We start from the raw sequence: 24,272 nt of genomic DNA, 5'->3' as shown, positions 1-24,272 counted from the left end.
GTTTTCTTCTGCAACCTCCTAACACCCATGAATATTTATATGTGTATATATATATATATATATATATATATAAACACCAATAGGTCACAGTGCACAGCAGCTGCAAAACAGTCTTTATATCAGCAGTGTGAATCATCATTAGCACACTGCACATACGCTATGCAGATGACTTTTGGCGAGATCATAAATTAGCACAAAGTGTTCCACAAAGCAAAAATGATCCATAAGCAACGATGTAATGGTGCACATCATATGATTTGATAACACACATTAAAATGCAGCGAAAATTGCACCTACAGTAAAGTACCATTTGCTCATAATCCAGTCTGCTCTCCAGGTGACCTCACGAAATGAGCAGTGCTCTACAAATGGATGATATAAATCTCATTTTGCTTATGCCTTGCAGCAGAATTACAGCGCACTGGCTCAATTAAAGCAAAGGACTGATTACGGGCAGGAGAGAAATCAGAGCGGGAATACTGCAGACAAAAGTAGACAAAACTATATTTAAACTGCCGAGCACATTTCCTATTTTTAAAGGGGTCAGAATCATATTCTAGCGCCTGTCAAATTTGTTTGTTTTCTCATTACTCAACTTCAAAAATATTTTTTTCCTGGTAATAATTTGCCTTCCTGCAAAGCATGAAAATAGAACAGAGGAAAATTGCACTTCTATCATCTTAAGAGATTGCTGTTTTATGTTTCTGCAAATCACATCTCAAGTGAGAGAAAGAGTGAAATGTTTGCCAGAGGCTTTAATGTGGCAGGAGTTCAAAATTTACTTGTCTGTATTCCATCTTTCTTTGTAGTATTGCAGCATTTTTCCTTTCTTAGTTACAATTTCTCACTTTTGAACTTCTATTTTTAGCTTCCCTTGCGTTTCGTTCTGGGTTTTAGGAACTGCTACGTGACAGCAGGCACACGAGACTCTGTAGAAGTTGTTGCGAATGTGAATATTAAGAGGATAAAACTGTATTTTAACATCACACTGTTGTTACCCGTAAAAATGAAAAAAAAAACAAAAAAAACAAAAACTAAATTAAAGGCCACATTCTTTCACGTATTGTAATATAAGATATTTTTTATTAGAAATAAGTCACATTCATTTTGTGCTGTGAAAACTGTACATTTACAGGAGGTAAAACAGAACATTAAAAACATCGTGACGAGAAAGTACAATCGGGTTTTCGATACAAGTAACTCGAGGTATGAATTGGGCTTTGGGTGGGGCAGAAAATTTTGACGGGGCAGGGGAATTGACTGGTAGTACATACTGTTGAGTTACCAACATTGTTACAGAAGACATGAGGTTCAATTACCCACCGCTACACAGCTGAGAGTAATAACAAACATCCTGGAACACAGTTATGTGATATTCATAGGCTATCATTCATTCTATATAATGCTCATTTTTTCTCAGTACTATCATCTACCTGTCACAGAGAGCTCCAAATATGGAGCCTTGTGCTAACAGATCTCTAGTGAATAAATTCTTTGAATTACTAATACAGATTTGTTATACAGTATTCTCATAAAGCATCTATATGCTCAGTAAATATGAGGAAGATGGTATAAAAATTTTGAAACATTAGTAAAAAAAAAAATCTCGGCCTATTATATATAAATTATATTATCAGTCTTGCTTGAGCATCAAGCGCCCATCATATTGCACTATATCACACTGATGGCTGAAAACACAAATGTGTTGAAGTTTTGAGGACCTGACGCTGAACTTGGAAGTCATTTCAGAGCCAGGAACCTCCTGTTCTGTCCAAAAGTCCTGCAAGGCTGAGAAACAAAAGGGCGATGATGAAAGGCCTTTCTGAACCCTTGAATCCACATGTTCAACATGGAAGAGCCTGCATCTTGTGCTAGCTGTGAGGGGAGGGTGGTGTCCCCAGCCACCTCCTCACATCTCTATCCAGCATTTTCCAGAGTGCACTGCTCTTCCCGCTTGAGAGTCTGTGTTCTTTCTGGTGCTGGTGTTTTGGTATCGAAGCAGAATACTGGAGGAAACCAGCAAATGGTAACTAACCACCACCTCCATCACCACTCAGCATTGTTTGTCCCGATGCAGTCGATATGGGCTCCGAACACATTATGGGTGCATTGAATCCTTCTTTTCTTCTTCTTTTTTTTGAATAATGTCATAGGTCACAGTACAGCAATAAATCTTGTGCCTGACACTTCATGAGGAAGGAATAAAAATCAAAATATGCTATTAACTCAATAATGAGAGAAACAATGCTAATCATAACACCAGCAATAATAATTGGAATTATAATAGCCATGGTGATAACAAGAGTGAGAAACTCTATCAGCGTGATTAAGCTCTCCAATAGAGGAGTGTGTTTTGTTCTCAGCACAGAGTCATTTTCAGCTCTGGAGTTGCAGTTCCAGATGTAAAGCAGTACAAACAAACACACAAGCTGAATAAATAAAAGAAAAAGATTAATAAAAACAATAAAGTAACCCACTTCACAAAAGCAAAATGTATGCGCCCATCAGAGTATTGGAGCATGAAACTGGTCCCATATGCTCTCTTTGCCTTGTCCTGTTTTTTGGAAGGTTTTTTTTTGGCTGGAAGAAAATCAGCCAGGAGTTCCGGCTGTTACTCCCAAGAAGCAGGGAGAACGCGCCGTTTCAAAATGATTCACTTTTTCTCCAAAGTTGAGAAGGAAAAAGAAGCACAGACATGTCAACCACAGCTCTGAAACCCAGGCTGTGGCGCTCAAGAAACTCCCAGTGAAGCATTAATGGAACCACAGTCCTGGTCCGTGGACTCCACTGATCACTCCACTACCCCTATGACCTTTACAGCACTCTAATAAGAGATGCTGATAAGTCCACTCTGAAGCTACAATTAACATCTCCTTCACCATCACTTCCACTCCACCATCCCTCCTTCTCTTCCTTCTTTCCTGCTCTGGCTGAGGGTTTGAAGACATTGATTCTGGGACCTACTTTCTCACTTCCTCTCTTTCTTGGCTTCCCCTACACTATCCATGCAGGATCCCATTCCCAAACCAAAAAAGGTGATCGAGGTGAAATTAGGCGGCTTCGCTAGCCCCCTTCCTCCCCCTCAGACCTCTGTCTGCAGGTCAATGATGTCCTGCCCCACCAGAGGGATGGTGGTGCTTGTTTTCTCCCACTCCACAGAGTGCAGCTCCAGAGGCGAGGCAGCTAAGGGCTCCAGGTCTTTGCGCACCCATGCAGGGGGTGATGCCGGTATTCCCCGGACTCCCTCCCATGGCCTCTCCAGAGGACCTTGCTGCTTGTCCTGTAGGAGGACAAAAGAGAGGTCACTTTAGTGTTGCTGTCACTCATTAGCTCCGGGCAATTCCTGATCTAATTGAAATGAAATGGGCTTCATCAGAGGTGATTTTCTGATAATGAAAGTCATTTTTGTCATTTGGCGAAAATGACTCCTCTTTGAGGCATGTGGACACTATGATAGTGTGTCTTGACTATAGGTTGTAAATTTTGAGAGTGTGAGGTTGTATATAAACACTCACGCTGTGGTTCGTTTTGTCACTTCCTCCTGAAGACACACTCCATCTCACAGACTGTAAGAAGGAAGGAAGAAAATACATCCTTATTCAAATGACCTCAAGGCACTTACAACCATAGCACAATACACTATGTTGTACATTGTTTTAATTCCACAAAGGTCATTTTCACACCACGTAAATTTTTATTTTTTTTTAGCAATAACATTGCCTCTGCATTTCCCATTTATCTGTGTTTTTCAATTCCTGAAACATAATGTGCATGGAGATGAGCTACAACAATGACATCATGATTTCTTACCTTGCTGTCAGAAGCAGGAGACTCTCTGTCTTTCTCAGCATGGTGCAGCTTCCTATTAAGGTCCTGGAACATGTTCTGGTGGCGTTTCTTGGTATGCATTATTTTCTAGAGTACATGTAAAAAAATGAAATTAGTATATTGTTGCATTGCATTTATTATACGAGTCATTTTCCTAATGTTTTCAGAGACAATATCCAAATGATATTTACCTCAAAGTCCAACTCAGCATAACGAGATTTCTGTCTCTGTGAGAAAACGAGCGAGAGGAAGAAGGTCAGTTTGGTTTTAGAAACTTATTAGAAAACTGCAAAAGGAGACTAAAGCAACTATTCCATCTTCTCTTACCTCTAAGGAGCTCATGGAAAGGGTGGAGATGGTCTCACTCTTGGACATCATTGAGTTCATGGACTCGAAGGTGTTCTCCAGGCTGCTGTGGGTGATGTGAGACTCACTGGACATGTTGTGGATGTTCTGGATGGGGGAGTCTCTCTCTGAATATGACACGCTGACTTGATCAGGGGGGATCGACTTCATTCCAAAGGCAGCCTGAGGCTCCGCAAAGGGCCCGCCGAGGTGCATGAGTCTGGCTTGCGGCAGCTGCTCCACGCTGATGTTGTACTTTGTTGTGTCATCTTTGGGCTTAGCCCTCAGGGTGGAGGTAGTGTTGGGCATGAGGACGTAACCGCTGCCATCAGAGACACCACCCTCTGCCTGAGCGAGATCGGCGTCCAGCTGCTGGAAGAGCTCTCCCTCGCAGACATACACAGGTTTTCCGCAGGATGGGTCGACTCCTCCTGCCAGGCGGCTTTTCTCTCTCTTCAGGGTAAGGGTGTGGCTGGAGTACTCAGGAACCGCCTGCATGTGACCTTTACTGGGGTTGGATGGCAGGGTGTGGTAGCTTGAGCCCATGGGAAGGGGCATCTGAGGAGGAGGCATCTTCTCTTCGGAGGAGCTCTTCATTCCTTTTAAGCAGAATTGCAAGAGCGAGAGTTAAAAATAATGGACGTCTAAGGAATTTGGTCCAATAAAAATGGTCTCTTTTTTTTGCAAGTGCAAGGCTCACTTATATTGAAATGCAAATGGAAAAATGGTTAAGGGTAAGAAAGGAAAAAGCTGATGTAAAAAGGGGCTCACCTTGTCTGCTTGAATCTCCATCCTTTTCACTATCAGATGGCTGATAAAAGAACAAAAACATTCTATCAGTGTTTAATGTATGCATATATTCATTTAAGGGTAAATTCAAGAGGCACTCAAGACATTAAAAAGGCAATAAGCCAAGAAATTTACCATATGCTGGGTGTGGCCATTGTGCAGGGAACTGCCAGAGTCTCCATTTCCATCATCCTTGCGGTCGACTACTCTGCACTTTACAGCCTCTTGAACCTAATGCATGGAAGGGGGGAAAATATTGAGAACATTGTCTATGTTCTATGTTAGGTAACCTGATCAAAAAACAACCAAATCAAACCAATTCCCTTTTATCTTTTTTACCTTGTCTTATTGATTTGTTTTCTTACCTCTCTGCGCAGAATGCAGTGCACCATGACAATGATGAACCCCTCCAGTGAGTCGAAGACGGCAAAGAGGATCTGAAAGAGGGCTGAGCGGCGGTCTGTGATGGCCAAGACGGCAGACATCCAGGTGAGGGCCAAGAGAGGCAGAACCACGCAGGAGCTCCACAGTGATGCCCTGCAGCAGGAGAGAACAGCAGATTAGTAACAACTTCAGTTGTTTGATTGTGCGGCGTGATATCAAAGCACATCATCAATGAACCTGTAATGGCACTGATAAGGACGATAAGCACAATACTCGAGTGTGTTGAGAAGATCAATAAGACCTACCCGGCTCTCTCTTTCAGTTTCACGTCGGTGATGCCGTCCTTGGATACCAGCTTGTTGAAGACCAGAATACCAATGAACATATTCACCTGTGTGCAGGAAAAAAATACATGGATGAAACAGTGTGATCATGGGTGATGCATTTACAAACAGCTATGTATTGTGATGGATTGGGATGTCAAAGTCAGAATACAAACCAGAACGACAGCTGCAGCAGGGCCTACAAATGCGTAGAGGAGTCCACCCTCAAGAGAGAGCCAGCAGCTAGAAATGAAAAGGAAGAATGTTAATTCTTTAGCTAAGACAAGAGTTTTCTCTCCCCTCAAAAGAAATTCTAGAGTAAAGAGAAGTGACAAAAACAGAAGGCTTAGAGTAGACTTACTAGTTGACAGTGCCGTATCCCTTAGCTTTTGTAAAACCCACAGACACAGCCACCACCAGTGCAGGAAGGCCTGCAAGACAGAAAAGGGGGAGAAAAGTTAGATCATCAAAGATAAAAAGCTATGGAGAAAACAAATGATGCAACACAGATTTAAAAAAAAAAAAAGAGAGCGACACGAGCGTGAAGACGCTTACCCCAGCCTAAGCACAAGAAGCGCTTGCGGATGATGCGGTTGCGCAGACGACCAGTGACAGCCATATAGGACTGCCAAGCTTCGGTCAGCACCCAGCAGAAAGAAGAGAGGAAGAAGAAATGCAGAAATGCAGCGATGAGAGTGCACACCACCTGTGGGAGCCCGGAAGGAAGGGAGAGATAGAAAGATGAGAAATCTGTGTCAATCCCCTAAGCAGTAAATTTGAAAAAGAGAGGGTAGGATTGCTTAGAAAAGTGCCTTACCTTGTTGCGAGCCTGAGTTTGTCCAACAAGAATGAGGGCATTGGAGCATATAATGGAAAGGCAGAAGTTGATAAGGATAACGGAGCGCTCTGAGCGGATGTACCTAGAGTTTGGGAAAGGTGGAAGGAAAAAAGAGTGAGTTTGGCAATGCGCGGGCAGAAGGAAGGGAAAAACACAGAACACGGCATAAAATATTAGAGGCTAGCATGGCTGATCGTTGCTCGGAGGGATACTTACTTCCACACGGAGACGTAGATGATGATGAGGAGCAGCAGGGTGAGAGAGGAGACCCCACAGCCAACGATGAGAGTCACGGACGGGAGCAGTGCCTTGTCCATGTTCTACAGAGAGGAGACAAGACCACGCATGCCTCTTAGAGCTGATTATGAACACACATGCACATTTATGCAGAGAAGAAACCAGCAATAAAAGCCACACACACAGACATACACACTCAGGATACTAAGCTTCTGGGTATGCGCTATCTGGAATAGCAGACAGCTCCCCACAGGCAAACAGTTGAATGGCACAATCAGGCCACGGCTGAGGCAAGGTGACATGTCAGAAAGATGGAGCAGCAAGCTAGACAAATGGTCAGGGTCACTGCATTTCTCCACTGAGCATTTGAGTCAGCAAATGAGGTGAAAATAATACACAGATATCTCTCTCCATTAGGCAAGAACGGGGTTGCTCAAATCCCAGGGCAGTTCAGGTAGGGTTGCCGTAATCAGTCATTAGTCTGAGCTGCTACAGCGACAGTCTAATCACTGACAGACATCCTGCGCTCGTCTTTTCTCTCCCCTGTTAGCTGTGCCTCCGAATTTTGGTTCATAATTGTGCCAACCAGCAGCTCCTCATCCATCCCTGGAGGGGTGAACAGGTGGACCATTATCACCTGTGCATTAATCTGCCACCACCTGCCCTTCTGATCTCTGACAGCAGCTTGGTGCCTGCCACTGCCAGCGGCGGTGACCATCCCATGTTTCAAACAGCCCTGTCACCGAACCTCTGGTGGGGGAAACAGAGGAGGGATTGTTTTTTGTCTTTCGTCCCTGCTGCTCAATCACCTAGAGGGCCAATAGGTCACCGCTGTGCACACAAATCTCATCTCCTTGAGACTTCAAAACACCCTTGCTGCTTGGCTAACGCACCTGCAAAGCCCCCACAAGATAATTGTGCAGTTTCACACAATTTGTGTGCCCGGAATCTCTGTCTAACACCTACCCTCGTGGCTTTAATAAGGGTTTAAGTTAATCTAACACCTCTGATCAAGTTGTCATCACCACAGAGCGTGTGATTACTGGTAAAAAAAATCTGTCTTTGACAAATGCTGTGATTGTATTTTTAATAATGTGTTGACAGGGAAAAGACGGATAACAGCTGCAAAGGGAGAGTGAGAAAACTGTCCTGAAATGAAATGAATCTGCAGGTATCAAATTAGCCCTGATAGAGGAGAGGGAGATAGAGTCTGCTTTGGCCTTCATTTGATTTATGATGGTGATAAATTCTTGTATTGCAGGGCACATGAGAAGCACAGCTTCTAATACGTTTACCACTGTGCCCCCAAATTTAAATGGTACAATACAGAGCCTTGAGGGATTGTTCCTCTTCATCTCAGTATTTGCTCCACATAGGGTTTTTCCCCCCCTGATATTAAAGCACTACCATGAAGTCCAGCCTGTGGCAGCCAAAGACTAATTTAGTGTGGCAAATTTGTTTCAAAATCTATCCAGCTACATCAGAAGGGGCCCAAAACAGATGGCAGATAGAAGTGCATTGTATTTTTTCCCCAGACTTTACTAAATCAGGCAAAGAGAACAAAAGGGTTCATACAGTTTGTCCTGACCCCTTTCTTTCTCATTCTCTATATCTGGGTTGAATCTTTACCATGGGCCACTGACTAGAATTTAGAAAGCCAGCTTGACCTACATATGAGGCATGTCTTCTGCCTGCCCTTCACCAAATCGCATCAGCTACTTGTGAAGAAATCTAAATGTGGAACATCTTAGCTCGTGCACATTTTTAAGGTGTTCCTTACTAGCACTAAGTAGTGGTCGAGGGAATCGGCTGTTCAAGCTGTGGGCTGTTCCCACAGGACCATGGTGTTTCAAACACCTGCCTCAGAACTCGTGAAACGATACCATCGAATGAGAGCTAACATACTGCAGTGTCTGGCTGTTTTTCCGCTACTCTCTATTTCAGCCTTGTGCATTTCGCTTGTGTTGTTTATACAGTTTGCAGGAAGATGTTATTGAAAATGTCCACAGCGCACATCAAAGGATGGATTGGGGGGGGGGGGGGGGGTGCATCAGTGCATGACCAGACGTCTGTCTCTCATTGGTCGCCTCTCTGGCATTTCAGACTTGGTGTTGTGGCCATAGAAGAAGGAGGAGGAGGAGGGGAATGGATGTAATCGAGAATTCAGAGATATTGGCAGACGAAATGATTGGCGCAGCTGCATTTTTAGTGGTGCGGGGGAATGAGGGGAGGGCCGTGTGTGTGTGTGCGTTTGTGTGTGTGTAGCCTGTAACAAATATTGGAGGGACTATTTAGACTGGCAACAACAAAGCAAATCAAATCTAGGATGTAAACAACAGGTTGGGGAGGAAAAAATGACAATCCTCAGTGGGGATTGAGCAGCAGAAAAACACTGCATACCAAATTCACTGGTTGTTTGTCTTACTCCTGCCTGCACACTTAAGGAAATAAGAAAAATTTGCGTATTTAAACTATACATTTCCTCAGACTAATGGACATCTGTTGATTGTTTATCAGATCGGAGATGGACAGACCATTTCCTCTGTCCTGAGGGGTATAGCAGAGAGGAGGAGGAGGAGGGGATGTGACTGTGTGTTCCCCCCTTCAGCATCTCAGTTATCAAAAATCACACAGGCCGAGTTTGCGCTGCAGAAGCCGTTACCAAGGCAACTGGAGAGGAAGATGCTCTAGAGGCAACACAGTCTAAAGGGGGAAAATTACACATTGTCTTTGCGCATGAAATAAAGCGATGCACAAGGGCACATTTTGGTAATCAGCGCATCGGGCATGCAAGCTGCACTAACTCCGTATAGTTTGGACAAACGTGCATTATTCATAACCATAATCGGACAATAAATGCAGTCCGACGGGCAGAAAATCATTTTATGGTGTTGAATTAATCATTCGCAGGCGATCTTTCTTCTAATACAAGCAGCTAGGCATTAACGTATTTCATACTACAGATAAAACATATATCTTTTCTATTTTTTTAATATAATTTATGTAGCTGCAGCAAACAAATCATCATCAAATTAACAAGCACGAGCAAAATAAAAATGTGCACGCCCGAAACGCAACTCGCAAGGTTTTGAATTCAAAATCTAAACGCAATCCGCGCACATCAACATGTTGCTCGGTTATCCCCCGCTAAATATACATAACCCAGAAAAAGCTGCATTTCTCCGATCAGCGGCACCTGTACGGAGACAAAGGAGCGCTGGCAGGCAGCTCTACAGCAAAGCGCTCGAAAAACAAGCACTGTACGTTCACACTGCACCGCATTCACGCGCACACTGCACTAAACTCTTAACATGTACAGGGAATAAAGAAGCTTATTTTATGATCAGATGGATAACTTACCGAGTCGAAGTTGACGTGCGATAAAATGGCGAAGGTGGAGAGGCTGTCACACACGCATTTGGTTCTGAATGAATGAACGGGCACCGCTCTGCAGCTCCGAGCAGACCAAGACCCAAGCAGAGAGGAACTGCACAGAGAAGGAGAGGGAAGGCAACAACGGGTTAGGAGAGGAGAGATCAGAGAAATCTCTCGTGTGAATGTCTCTTGATGGATTACTATTATGGTTTTTGTTATATAAGTGGTGGGAAAATATGTATATATAAAACATATCTATGCATTCAAATACCGTTTATGTGAATAAATAATTTTTTCTATAACATACTACGACTGAACTGTTTTATTTTAGAACTTATTTGCAGGTTATTTTCTTTTTGATGGGTCCATCTGTGACATAATTAGTGATAAAAGACCTTCATAAAAGTCTTAATCTCCAACAGTTCTTGCTACATACTATCTTTCTTCAGCAGACATGAGATAAAAGGCAAACAGATGTCCAACTTATGGAGGATAAGAAGACAAAGGACAAGATGTTCCCTCTTTAGAAATAGAAGGACAGGAATATGGAGGCGATGTGAATTGTGATCCTTTCTCAATTTTGAGGAAACCTACACCTCAGCACCACATGTCAGATGCCAGAGAGCACAGGGGACTTTAAGGCAATGTCCAGCACCCTCAGGCTCTGACTGGGTGGTAAACAGAGAAGGGTATTATAGCCAGCAGGTCCAGTCTGGTATAGATTGCCATGGGAGGACAGCTGCAGGGTAAAACTATTATGACTGTCTACATCTAAGTAGGCTGGGCTGCACTTTTTAATGTGCACTCTGTTTGAGCTGTGATAGGCTAAAGGTTGCATGTTGAATTGTGATGAAAGGCAGGTCTTAAAAAGCATGTGTGACCCCATTAATGTCACAGAAAAAGACCATGTCCTGCGATGAGAGCACTCTCAGACATATGCAGCTCTGTAAGCAAACAGCGACCCCCCCCCCCCCCCAACTCTGCCATCATCCCGAGCTCCATCTTCTGCCATTTCCACCGTCTCTATCCTGCCATTAATCACATCCGCTGTCAAAAAAGAATCTAATTTGACTACAGGCACATGCCTTCTCTCTGAAAGTATACGAGTTAATTACATTTTCTCAGACTCTGGTTATTATGTGAGGTGCAGGTGTATTTTCTTATCAGTCTTTCTGAAGTATACAAGTCTATCTATATGCAAATTGTCCACCTGTGTATTGCTCAAGAGTGGCATAGTGGGTCTGGAGGCTGACTGATCCAGGGCAAGTCATTCAAATGGATGTAAGCATCTTTAAAAAACTAAACTTCCAAATGCCACAGACATTAACCTCAGCGGTGGCGGATGAGCATAACTGAGAGGAAGGAGAGGGACAGTGTCCATCGTCTTTACGCTGACACTCTGCAGTTGACCTAAAGGTGCAGCAGTGAGCTCACTGTGATGCTAATAATGAGGTTAGAGGTGCCGCCTTTGTATTTCTCCCTCTTCGGGATGTGGTTAGTTTAAAGTGACGAAGGAGACTGTTAGATCAAAGTGAAGTGTCACTCAGTTGCAACCAGTGTGGCTCATTAGGGCTGTCATTTCTCGCATCTGTGTGCTTTGCAGTAAGTGTGTAAGACAGCTGATTGAGTCCTAAAGCTTCAGGCATGGGGCTCAAAAAAATGAACATGTTGTGGCATTCCTCTGTGTTGCTGTCAAAGTGATTGACATGAAAAATGGATGAGAAATTATTGCTCTCTCTGCGGTGAGAGTAAGATTAACAGTGGGTAGTGCCTGTGGAGTGGAGGGGGCTGAATAGCTATTGTAGGGACGTCAGCTCTACGTGAGGAGATAAACAGCAGCTAGCACCAGATCAGGTGACGAGACCATGCAGGACTTCATGTGAGTGATGGTTAGACGCACATATAAGAAGAAAAACAACTTTAGTCACCACTTACGTTTCGCTTTCGTCCCATGAGAGGCACGTCTCGTTTATGGTGCCCTGCAAGAAGAGGCAGATGGAGAAGAAAGTGTGAGGAATCGCTACAGAAAAGGGAAACGCGTGGGTTGGGACACCTTACTATAAATGTGTGAGATGCAACAGCTTGCTGCCAGCCACCTGCCCACATTTCTTACACTCTCTTGTAAAAGCATGCATGAAACTAAAAACAGCTCCTTATCAGCACAAGAGGCTAATCATTACGCATGATTTGTCATCATCATCATTCACCATCATCATCAGCAGCCGACCACTTGGCTGTGCTGTGATCTTCCATGAATTTCAACTGACACAAGTAAAGTAAAAGTCACAGTGTCACTGAAAATGTCAGTAAAATGTCAGGCCTTGTGCGCTGTAGTGAGCAAACAGCCAGAGGGGGGTGATATTTATTCGTGAGGCTCCATTAGTTTGGAGAACCATTAGGGACTCACATTATGAAGGTGGGGGAATTCGATCTCAACGGGGGATGACAGCAGAGTTGGGTTGGGCTTGACGATTACCGTCACCACCTTAGAATTGAGGAGGGTAGTGTTGCTGTGGAGAAAGAGGACATTTCAATGAGACATTACAGCAGAACGAACGCGGGTATGGTCTGATGTAAGGCTTAGCAGTAAAAATGACTCATAAATGCAAGAAAATACAGGAGGATAAAGTCAAAGGGGCGCCATCTAGTGGCTACAAAATGTATTTCATGGAAGGCCAGTTTCATACACATAAAAGCAGAGAGATTGTATTACCTATGGAAGGACAGAATGGATGCAAGGTTTCTGTAGAGGACCATGCCAGTCACAATCGCATCGCTGCCATCTAGAAAAAAACAAGCAAAAAAAATAAATCATGTTCACAAGGCTGCATGTTGGCTGATCTCCCCCATAAAATAAATTATGTAAAAATGATATCGATACACGTTTGTTAATTCTCACCTGACTGCTCAACGGACAGAGCATCACGGGACACTGTGACCTTCTCCTCAGAGGTCCTGACCCAGTCAGACGTGTCTCTCCAGCCCTTCAAAGTGAAGGTGAAGTTGGAGCTTGTAGCCGGAGAGCGCTTGTGAATGCTCAGCACTGAGAGGAACAGAAATTTAGACATTATGGCTTTTTGTTAGTAAACAGCACTCAGAGGTCATCTATTTCAACTCTGTTTATTTTATACTGCAACAGCTGAAAAACTGTCTGAATGAACTGATGCAAACTGCGCCAAGGACACTGCAGTTTCGTGTGTAGTGCTAGCTGACCATAGTAGTCACTTCCCACTAAATTCTGTGAGAATGTCACCTTCACTGAGCCAAAACAGCCATGCAAATTGCAGAAAGTGATTCAGCGTGTGACGTTTGTATTTTACGCTGTAGTGCTAATTGAAAGTTTGATAAGTTTGTGCAAAAGGCACCACACGCATGTTATGCTAAAAATACTGCCGCAGCATTTTGGAGGTGGCATAGCTGATGAAGATGACAGCCTGCTGCCGTTTGTATGTTCAGATACACAGCGGCGAGATTAAGATTGATGGACTCTCCGGGTGGAGAAAGGACAAATCACTCTGAGCAGACATGAGAGGGACAGAGAGAGGCTGGCAGAGGAAATTGGGGCTCACCTAAATTCTCAGTGGTTTCATAAATTTCCTGAAAGCCACTCATTTGCATCCCAATCATGCTCACAAACTCTTCAACGAGGCGGAGGAATTCCTTAATAGTGGCACCCATCTGGTTAAGAAAAAGACAAAAGAGAGAAGGATAGGAGTCAATAACAGGTGAATTCAGTTGATTGAGTTTGATTGTATAAAAAGCGTGCAAATGGATTTAATTGTGTAGAAAGGCAAAGTCGCAGTTCCTTAATTACATGTTCATATCTAGTTTTCCTGTCCCTCTGACTGTTAGGGTTGTGATTATTCTTTCAGAGTGCTCTGCAGTGGACTGAAAAAGGAGGAGAAAAAATGTTTCTTGCTGCTATGCAACCTCGGAACTTCCTTAAGGCCATAAATGGGCAGGCTGTTGATTCATACTGAGGTTTTTTCGTCCACTCTCTCCTGCTCAGTGGAAGGGAGGGCTGCCCGACTTGCGTGTTTCTGACGCACAACTGCAGCGATGTGGGCGCAAGGTGTGTGCTTGCATGAGATGTACAGCTTGTGTCTCCTTACAACAGCCATCAGTATGTAGGATGGGATGGAGGCTCACAGATTTCCGAGTGGGAGTAGTGATTTTCCCTGATTCAGTTTCTCTCTCTCCCTTGCTGTCATCTTGACGTGCTTTTCTCTGTGTCGCAATGGCCTTAGTAATCCACCCTCCTGTTTTTCAGTTTGTACACAAACACGTGTTTGCAAGATGCGGTGGGAGTTTTCTTCTTTTTGAACTTTTCTATCTAAAAAGTCTTGTCTCTCTTTGGGAACTCAATTAGTAGGAGTTGTTTCATCACTCGCTTTAGCAGGAACACTGACAGAGCATCATGGAAGTGGGAGGGGGGAATATGTTCTTCCCCGTCTGTTGTAAGAACAACTTAAGAACATATTTAAACAAATTGAGAAATTCTAGATGTTAGAGCCATAATTCTAATTATTTTCTTGTACATAATCCCATCTGGAGAATGTCATGAAAATAGACTCTTTTTCTCCAGCTTGCTCGCATCTACTGTGAATCACTTGTGTATGAACCCCCTTATCACCTACCAGCTGTGCTTCATCCCATTTGTCACGATGTTCCTCCTTCAGTAAGTTGCTGATGGTTTGGACGTAGTTCTGCAGATCATTAAATAGAGGCAGAGGTGTAAGAAGGTGCCAACACCGGTGCTTTTTGAATTCCTTGCTAACAAATCTTAAGGCCTCACCTCTATATCGGAGTTGCTCAGTCTCAGCCTAGTTTCTTTGTAGAGTTCGGTGGTGTTCTTCAAGATCTCCATGATGGCCAAGATGTCGCCGCTGTAACTTGCCCCTTTATCAGAGGAGGTTCTCAGGCGTGAGATCACCTCAGCGACCCCATCCACGCTTCGCCCCATCTGTGCTTTGGCGTTGTAGTCCCTCGACTACAACAGAGAGTCAAGAGGTTAGTCTGAGCCTTTGCGCTCCCAAAAAACAGATGAGGCATTTAGGATTTTAATTAACTGGGGCATGTTTTTCAGGGCTTACCAGCATCTGAATGTTTTCATAGTTCTTGGAGACACACTTGATGTAAGTTGGGTTCTCCCAGGAGGCGAGGCCAATAGCATCAAGAGTGCAGCGGCGCAGAATCAGACCTGTTGTAAAGAGAAAGCAAAATCTTGTTTTTGGCATAGTGGGGGGTTATATAGTTTAAGCACCTAAGGGGCGGAAATAAAAACTACAAATCACATCAAACATCAGTGTTACTCTACCTGAGGCATTAGCAGGGCAGCCAGTGGCAGCCAGGTCTCCAGCGGGGGTTTGCTTCCACACGACATCTCCAGTGATTTGCTCGGGGCAGATCTCATGGGGTTCTGACAGGTAAATGAATCAAGTGAGATAAGATAGGAAATCTATTTTCTTTGTATTTGGGCTGCGCTGTACTGAGACTATGTTTATTTATTGTATCAAGACCACTAACCAGGGCATCTCTTGTCATTGCAGCGCTTATGCTCTCTAGAATCACCAGGGCAAGGTTCTCCTCCAAAGAAAGGCCCTTCACAGACCCTCTGCCTCTGCTGGTTGCCTCCACCACAAGTCTTGCTGCAGCTGCCCCATGAGCTCCATTCATGCCAGCGTCCATCAACTACACACAAAATATTTTACAGCATTAACTCTGTACTGTGAAATGCCTGATTCATTTCTTTTTTTTCTTTAAGTGAATTAGATATATAGATATAAACATATATAAATATATATATGTGTATATATACATATATTTACCAGGGCACTCTTTCAGGAAGCAGTCGGCTGTCTCTTTAAAGCTGCCGTGGCACTCTGAACCCCCGTAAGATGGCCCGTTGCACTCCCTGGTTCTCTGCATGGTGCCATTGGAGCAGGTGGTAGAGCATGGAGTCCAGGCAGACCACTCATTCCAGAATCCGTCCACTAGAGGGAGGCAGAAGAGCACGTTCGCCGGAAAGTTATAACTTTGTGAAGACGTGACAGGCCCTCAGGCCAGAGGCATCATAGCACAGTCACCAGTACATTAACATTTCACATGAACTACTTTTTTGAGTTTAAACGAAACAGAAAGTTGGAGCTCAGTAATCTGCCCTTCAAGCATGACTGCATGTACCTTTCACCCTCTAAGATCCACTCTCCTTAAATAGAACACACGCAATTACACTGACCACGGAAGCCATCTTTCTTGTAATGTATTTTTAAATAAATTACTCAGAAATGCAACTAAGATTGAAGATTGACTGACAACAGAAACCAATTTTCACATCCTATTTTTATATTTAAGAGCATAATAACCCTGAAAAAAAAAAAGAAGAAAGAATCAAAATTGTTATTAAATGCTGTCCTGAAATGATAAAATAGATGTAATATTCCTCGTGGTCTTTAGAAAATTTGGTCAAAATAAAGAATTAAATTACAGCAAATAGGCAGCTAAGGATGACTTAATTTCCTAAACATTTCAGTTTCAAATTGAATTTATAATCCTCTCAGTAAATGACTTTGCCAACTCTCTGTTTCAAACACTAGCAGTGATTTAGCTGTAGACGACAGAGACATCTGCTGATAGTAAAATGCAACTGCAATGAGATTTTATTCTGATTTAAAAAATAGAAGGAAAAACACAGACTAAACCAACTGTGAACAAAGTAGGGAAAAACTAACAAACTGCTGCTGTGACTTCAAAATGAGTTAAATCTTTTCAGTACATGTGTAGGTGGCTGAATGACCGTGAGCATATTATGAGTCACTGGCAGTTGTTATAAAGCTACTGACTAATGCCCACAGAGGATTTTATTCTGATGCGTCAGATGTAATATCAACCTGCCACTGCAGTTGCTGTTTGTGATGGTGGTGATGCCAATAAGTGGCTTAATTAGCTCCCGTCTATGAATCACTTCGCCAAGGGGGGTTAAATAGCATATCCAGGGTCAGTTGTGATAGATTTTTAAGGACGGTAGTAAAAGAACATGAGTCCAGTAGAACTTATTTGATGAGGATTACGTATGTCTTTTTTATACTTACACTTAAATAAGCACTTACAGTCTAAAGGTTCATGACTCACCTGGGCAAACAGCAATGTTGCAGAACTTGGTTTGCTTTGAGGGGCCACGGCAAGGCTCTCCGCCATTCTGGGGCTGCTTGCATGTGCGGGTACGATCACGATAGCCGCGGCCACAAGTGGATGAGCACAGGCTCCAGGGGGTCCACTCATCCCAAGCACCATCCACTGCACAAAGGTAACACAAGGGGGTATTTTGATGAAGGATATTATAGAACACAGGATGAAAATGTAAGCTTTAATGTCCTGGAACATTTTATAAACTCTCCACTAGGTGGGGCAGTCAGCTAGGTGGAAGATAGTGAAGTTTCCTTGATGATGACAGTCAGCCCTTTTTTTCAGGCTCTAAATCTCAGTTTGTGAGAGCTCAGAGATGTTTTTATAACTTGTCTGCATCTCGTCATCTACTTTACTTTTGTGATTGATGTTGCATAAAGGAACCTAATTAAGAGATAATGGCTTCTACTTGTATTATACACTTCAAAGACGTCAGGTGTCTCTCCAATTTTCTACAGCTCTCCCTGTTTTTTTTCTTTTCTCCTTCTGCAACATTAAAGAGGATCAACCAGGGACTCACCAGGGCAGACAACTGTGTTATTACATGGCCGGTTCTCGCGCAGGGGTCCGGTGCACTGGGTGGTGAATGAGGAAGTAGCACAGACACGGCTTCGGCCCTGCCAGCCCTCCCCGCAGGTAACTGAGCATGCACTCCAGGGGGTCCACTCATCTGTAGTAGCATCTATGAACATGATATAATAGAGGGTCATCACAGCCCCTTAACACTCAGAAATGTTAGGATGATAATTAGATGCCCTGAGTAACACCTTTGGCTTGGATCACAGTGTGCAAAAGTGTTAACAAGTGCTTGCTATCTCACCTGTTTGAGTGGCAACAACTCCATGGTTAGAATCATCAGCATTGTCCCTTCTCAACCCAATTATGGCCCGCAGACCCTGGCTCTTGTTGCGCTCCTTGCCTGAAAGAGTTTGAAAATTACGCCATTACACTACTTAATCTGCATCATCTGCACCATCGTTCTCAGTTGCATGACTAAATTAGAGCTGGGCTTACCAATGCATGCCTGAGAGTTGCAAGCCCGCCCTTCCTCCACTGTTCCCTCGCACGCGGTATCATCAGGCTGGCAGGCTCGGCTGCGCACCTGGACTCCGCCACCGCATTCCTGACTGCATACGGACCAGCGGCCCCAACCAGACCAGCCCTCTGCAGGAAGAGATAAGAGGGAGAGAGATATTGAGCAAAAGTTGGAAACTTAAACTGTTGTAATGTAGCTGATTTTCAATCACATTTCCAATAAAAGAACAGGAAGTGAGTAATATATGTTTTATGTAAAGACAATGAGCAAGGACGATTCTTTATAAGCAATACAAGTTCAATTTGAAATGATGAATGTTTGCTTTTAACCACATGGTGTGAACCACAGCAGAGCAGTGTGTGTGTGTTAGCCTGACTGGTGCGTTGCTATGACAACCTCAAGTGCGGCACTTCGATTTCTGGTGCCAGCTGGCTGCGAGTTCTTTGTGTTCTTCTCTGCCCCGGGCTAACAGACAAACATGCCCTCTATCTCCCCCTAAGACTAAGCCTCCTTGTCAAGCATCTAGATAAAATGAAGAGCTGACTGTGTGTGCAGTTCAGGAGGTCCTGCCACTTAGGTGTGAACATGCACTGGCGAATTTCTCTAACACCTTTGATTTACCCCTCATTACTCTGCGATGGTTAAGTACACAACCTCTGCCTATGGCCCCGCTCTGCAGACGAGGATCATTACCTTAGCTCCTCTTCAGACACACACGCTAACAGACGAGTTGTAGAAAGCATGCAGAGCTGTGGGGTCTTGCACAACATTATCTAACCACCCCAACAACAGTCTGACCTATTTGATTATTGGTAAGCAAATAATAAGCAAGCCAGAACATACTTGGGGAAAAAAGGGGAATTGAGCACAAATCAAAACACTCAAGTTACAAACTTACTGATAATCTCAGCATCACGTCCATTGTCTTTGGGAATGGGAAGGCATTTCTCAACATAGACACCGCCTCTGTAGCAGCTTCCTGGCTTCCTCTTTGGGACCTCCCAGCACTGGCAGGGGGTGTTCATGATGCCACAGGGGTAATCATGGGTGCTACTGGACAGGCACTTCTCCAGCCACTGGCACAGCATCTGGCAGGCAGGCATACTTGGGTTCCTCTTCCCCACGACCAGAAACTCAGCCTTGAACTCACTGACATCATTCTCACCGTTCACAATCTGCAGGCCGTTTCGTGGAGCAACCTTGCGCATCTGCAGGAACTGCTTGCTTGACTCCAGATAGGTGACAGTGGTTGTACCATCGCACAGCCTAACAACCTCATCGAAGCTCTCCATGCCCAGGTAGGTACGGGAGGTCTCAATGAAGGAGTCGAACTGGAAGGTCCGGATCTGGCGGGGCACGCAGGACTCGGTGGGCTTGGTGATTTTCATGTAGACGGTGTAACGGCGAGGATCAGGATTCTGCAGGGTCCAGGAGCATGGTGTGGAGTGCAGGGTGGTCGTGGAAGTGAAAACACCAAAGAAGCGGCTCTGTTCCAGGGTAGCACAGGTGGGAGAGGCAGGTCCAGAAGGAGTGCAGGAGGTCAAACCGAAGAAGAGCAGGACGAGGGCCACACAGGGGCCGGTAAGAGCTGACCACGCCATTGGGTCGGCTTAGATAGAGGATATTGTTGATATAGCTGTGATTTCTGGTTTAACCAGGTCGTTTCTTTGACTTCTTTGTTGCAAGTTACTGCACTCAGATCTCTTACTTATCTTCACAACCCCTCTCAAGAATTGTTGGATGCTTAAGTTTTAGCAATTCAGACAATGTGCCATGTCTGTATCAAAGAGGAAGCTGCAGAAAAACAGAGAAATGAAGAAGAGGAAAAAAATTGTCAGTATGCACTAACATCTAACTAATCAAAACAAAATACCACATATTAGTATGCATGAGAGGCGCTTTCTTCAAATACAATGCATTTCTTCCACTTCCATGATATGCATTTTAATTGGCCCTATTGTCAGACTAATATTTATGCATCAGGAATCTGCCTTTGATCTGTATCACAGCGTTTCGGGGTATGTTCAGTGATCTAAAATGCCCTGTTCTTTGGGACATAATTACTCAGGCAGTGCAATTACAGTCCTTCACAGCAAGCTGGTATCTCCAAGCTTTTGCTCTTTCCTCCCACACACTGAACTGTACTGCGAATCGTGTGCGTCAGTCTGACGTTCATACAAGCATTGCCACTGGCAACCACAGACGCCTATTAGTTCCATCATTTGTGCAATGCGCCCCTGCTATTGAATGCTAAACAAGTGAAATGGTTAGTCTGTGTGTGACTTCATATCCTGCTATGGCATTTCTAAAATTGCTTTTGCATTACATACCATTGCAGTGAGTGAAATGATCTATGCAGCTATGGTGACTAATGCTTGTCTTCTGTGCATAATTAGGGAAAAAGCATGCATTTTAGGCGAGGTGCATGCACATATCATACCTGTGAATCACTGAAACCCACTCTAGTGAACCATTTAATTCTGCTCTGCTGAAAAGCTATATGCATGCACATTAGACATCTGCTGCATTCTTTACTTTTCTTTATTTTGTCTTACTAATCCTGCAGGCATACTTTGTACAGAACTTGCTTTATCTTGTAGAGACTCCAACCTTTGCCACTATATGACTAATCCTGCCTGGAGAAGCAGTGCACAGTCACTACAAAGTCTGTGTAGTCGACTGGACTCACAGAAGAAATGGCCAAGATGCTCCCTGAGCTCAGACGGGAGGACAAAACACTGTTGCTCAGCAACACCTTTTAGGGTTATTCTTTTTCATGTTCAGCTATACTTGACTGATTGTTGTCAGTGCAGCTCACTGAAGCTATCATCCACTGCGACATTTAATACATAAGCTGTGATCAGGAATTGTAAGATATGTGTATGCAGGATACTAAACATGTTATTTCAGTAAAAGCCTGTATTGGCTACATGTTGCCATAGGGTTAATCATAAAGGTGGGGCAGCGACACAGCCACACAATTGATGCCTATAGTGGCAGTCACTTTGAGAGGCACCTGCACTTTTCAGGCAGAGAACTCATAATTACTTTCCTCACATCTCGTTTCACCTCTCTCCATCCATCCCTGCCTCTCGCTAACCCTCCCTCTCCTCTTTTTGAGCAGCGCAGCAAAGACCTCTGCTTTGTGTAGGTGGGTGTCTCCCACCCGCCTCCCAACAACCGGAAGCTCCATGAATGGGCATTGGATGAGACACAGAGTGAAAAGAAAGGTCCAGCTGTCTTTGAAAAAGTCTGTGTTGCTCTCTTTCAACACCCCCCCCTCCCTGCTCACCCTCCCCATCCACCCCACACCCAGTCTTTCTGCCCCTTTCGTCTTGCTTTTTCCATTAGCTGTCGTCAACAAAATTTTTGCATAGCGGGCAGCCTAAAAAGCAGGCAGATTGTCGTTATGGAGACGGGGTTATTTTTTGCAGATCAGTGTGAAACACATAAAAAGTGCAAAATAACAATCCGCAGCATGCTGTCTGCTTTTGCTGGCATACACAGTTCCTCTATGGCACATACAGCAAGCTTTGCATTACTCGTGTCAGGTGCAAAGAAACAATTATACTTATTAATGCAAAAAGCAAAAAAGCATCCATTTGATGAAATGTTACATTTGCACAGGCTGTTAAGAAACACCTGCAGATGTTTAAGACATCTGCATGAGTCTTGGCCAGGTCTCTCTTGTAAAAGAGAGTTTTGATCTTAATGAGACTTTTACCTGAATAAATAAAGAACTATATTACTGTGTAAATCAGAAAGTTATGATAATTTCCATGGGTTGTAGTAAGCACTGAGTTCTGATTTGGTTAAGATGTGATAAAGAGGATAGTGTTGAAATTAGTCAGAATACTATCTCCCAGAAGAGATATTTAATATTAAAATCCATTAAGACAAACCAATTACTTTTAATCTGATGTAACACTTTGAAATCAGATACGTTTAGTTATCTAGATTTGTATCAACTGAAATGTGAAACTTAAGCTTTTCTGTCTGAATGCTGTTTGAGATGGAATCTGTCTCCTTCTTCACTGGTAGATTTGTGTGTATGTATGTTTGAGTGCAGTAGAGGAAGGATAACAAACAGATAATCAGTATTTCTCGACCTCTGTCTTTTCTTTGCAAGCTGCTCTCTTTTGCTGAACCGAACTCAAGAAAAGCAATTTCTGAAGCCATTACTGATTGTGCTTCATCCACAAATTGCTCGCTTTTTTGTTTGCTGCACCCATTGCAAGTAGTTGCACACGTGTGCAGGAAACTAGACCACTGGAGATGGCTTTGCTACAGTAAAAATATCAAACAGCGAAACTCAACCGATTGCTCACATGGACTCTAGGCACCTGGAGGCACAGTTTGCAGAGTGCATGTGTGTTAAATAAACTCAGTCTGTAGGCTTTTTTCAGGGATGCAGACATTTCTTTTTGCTGTGCAAAGTCTCTGTCTTAGTTATCGTTGAAATCCTGCTACATGGAGTAGTCAGACGATGTAAGCTGTTGAGGGCATCACTTAAAAAGCATCTGCAATAGTTAAATGTTCTGCTTTATACAGTTCAAAAGATTCTAACATCTTTCACAGCCACACCCAAATCTTCCATGTAGTCTAAAAGATACAGCTATACCAGAAACTTCTGTCAAACAACCTGTTGCCAAAATCAGAGCGGCATGACATGGTACTATCGCTACCCTTCCAGGATTGTTGAGCTAGAACTTTCTAACAGTTCAGAGCAGCTGTGCGGATCAGCTGTAGGGGCTGTTAAAGGAACAAACATGGGTTACACACAAGAGCTGAATAACTACAAAGAACAACAACAGAACGATTCGGCAGAAACGCTTTGCACGAACAGAGCAGATCAGATCACTGACAGGCGAGAGTTTCAGCACCACAGACAGCGACTTACAAGTGACAACAAACTCCGCTGCCGGAGGACAACACTCATACACAATCACTTTGTAACTTTCAGTGTTCAGTGTCTTAACAGCATGTTAAGTTATGAAACACAGAAAAAACAACCCCGCACTCACATAAGGCACGTTTAAGAGATGAAGCAACGAAAGAACGAAAAAAAAAAAAAACCCACTTGTGCTCTTTTCTTACCTTGAAAACGTTTTCTTTGAAGTCTGGTCAGTGGCTCTCTAACCGATCGCCCAGGTATCTGGAATCTGGACACGGATAGCAGCTGCTGAGGATATCTCAAAGTCTGACCCGACTCAAAGTCTTGAGATCTGCGCTCTGGCCAAAACTTTCGCAGTGTTTGACGCCGCGAAAAGGATGCGCCAGGTCCAGCCCGACCCAGGAGGGTCGATCCCAAGTTTCAGTGCAGTCCAATCTCACAAGCAAAGAAATATAAAGCGACTCTAACCAAACTCCAAAGAGTTTACTACCAACTTTGTTTAGTTGCTATATCCAGAGAAACTGGTGTATAGCGGAGTGACAAATTGGTTGTATCGGAGCTCCAGCAGACAGTCCGCAGAACCAAACGCCGTGGTCTCGCTTGTCTTTTCGCTCTAAGCTCCAGGATAAATGTTGGTACTTCTACTCCCGGCTTCGGAGTCTTCTTGCTTGTGGTCTTTGCACTGCAAGTGGGTCCAGTCTGAGTGTAGCTTGTGGCCTGCTCTTGGTTGTATATATCCAACCCCGCCCCCCCTGCTTCAAGTTGGAGTTTGTGCGTGGATGGAGTACTGAAGTGAATGAGACAGCACCAAGACGGGGGGAGTGTGCGGGGGAGACGTGTTTGTGTGCGTGCGCGCGTGCGTGCCAAAGTGTGAGAGTGACTATGTCAGCGCACGGAGGAGGGAGGGAGCCTGAAGAGAGGGGAGGGATTTGTGCAGGGAGACAGAGACAAACGATTATGAACACCAAACTACGCAGATATCAACGCAGAGCCAAAGGTACCGGAAAGAGGATCAACGAAATAGGTGTGCAGCCACGG

At 43.9% G+C, this 24,272-nt stretch overlaps 1 protein-coding gene across 2 annotated transcripts; it reads right to left on the bottom strand.

Annotated features, from left to right (window-relative positions):
* Positions 1 to 1,061: 1,061 nt before the first annotated feature.
* On the bottom strand, positions 1,062 to 23,921 carry LOC146549095 (adhesion G protein-coupled receptor B1-like). 2 transcript variants are annotated; one of them, XM_085262332.1, is made up of 32 exons: positions 23,438 to 23,921; positions 19,239 to 20,134; positions 18,319 to 18,468; positions 18,125 to 18,223; positions 17,825 to 17,986; positions 17,251 to 17,415; positions 15,948 to 16,112; positions 15,646 to 15,810; positions 15,437 to 15,538; positions 15,213 to 15,319; positions 14,915 to 15,109; positions 14,757 to 14,825; positions 13,689 to 13,797; positions 13,019 to 13,162; positions 12,833 to 12,902; positions 12,527 to 12,629; positions 12,055 to 12,098; positions 10,105 to 10,231; positions 6,724 to 6,827; positions 6,487 to 6,589; positions 6,225 to 6,375; positions 6,031 to 6,100; positions 5,846 to 5,912; positions 5,652 to 5,737; positions 5,328 to 5,499; positions 5,098 to 5,193; positions 4,945 to 4,984; positions 4,156 to 4,772; positions 4,020 to 4,055; positions 3,811 to 3,915; positions 3,516 to 3,566; positions 1,062 to 3,280 (listed from the first exon to the last, which is right to left on the bottom strand). In XM_085262332.1, the coding sequence occupies exons 2-32, from the start codon at positions 19,939 to 19,941 to the stop codon at positions 3,083 to 3,085; spliced, it is 4,575 nt and encodes a 1,524-aa protein (XP_085118458.1). In that variant the 5' UTR covers positions 19,942 to 20,134; positions 23,438 to 23,921; the 3' UTR covers positions 1,062 to 3,082. The 2 variants fall into 2 exon arrangements, with proteins under 2 accessions (XP_085118458.1, XP_085118459.1); XM_085262333.1 differs by lacking the exon at positions 3,516 to 3,566.
* Positions 23,922 to 24,272: the final 351 nt, after the last annotated feature.

This window comes from Mchenga conophoros, linkage group LG22 (assembly GCF_057382185.1).
Source record: "Mchenga conophoros isolate Kocher_MC1m ecotype Shallow Benthic linkage group LG22, M_conophoros_male_GT1.1, whole genome shotgun sequence".
Lineage (NCBI taxonomy): Eukaryota > Metazoa > Chordata > Actinopteri > Cichliformes > Cichlidae > Mchenga > Mchenga conophoros.
This window is presented reverse-complemented; position numbering and strand designations above follow the sequence as displayed.

Excerpts from the sequence above, each read along its gene's own strand:
- LOC146549095 (XM_085262332.1), bottom strand. The coding sequence starts at position 19,941 with ATGGCGTGGTCAGCTCTTACCGGCCCCTGTGTGGCCCTCGTCCTGCTC. Across the intron at positions 6,590-6,723 it reads ATCTACGTCTCCGTGTGGAA|GTACATCCGCTCAGAGCGCT; the intron begins GTAAGTATCCCT and ends CCCAAACTCTAG. Across the intron at positions 6,376-6,486 it reads AAACTCAGGCTCGCAACAAG|GTGGTGTGCACTCTCATCGC; the intron begins GTAAGGCACTTT and ends GGGCTCCCACAG.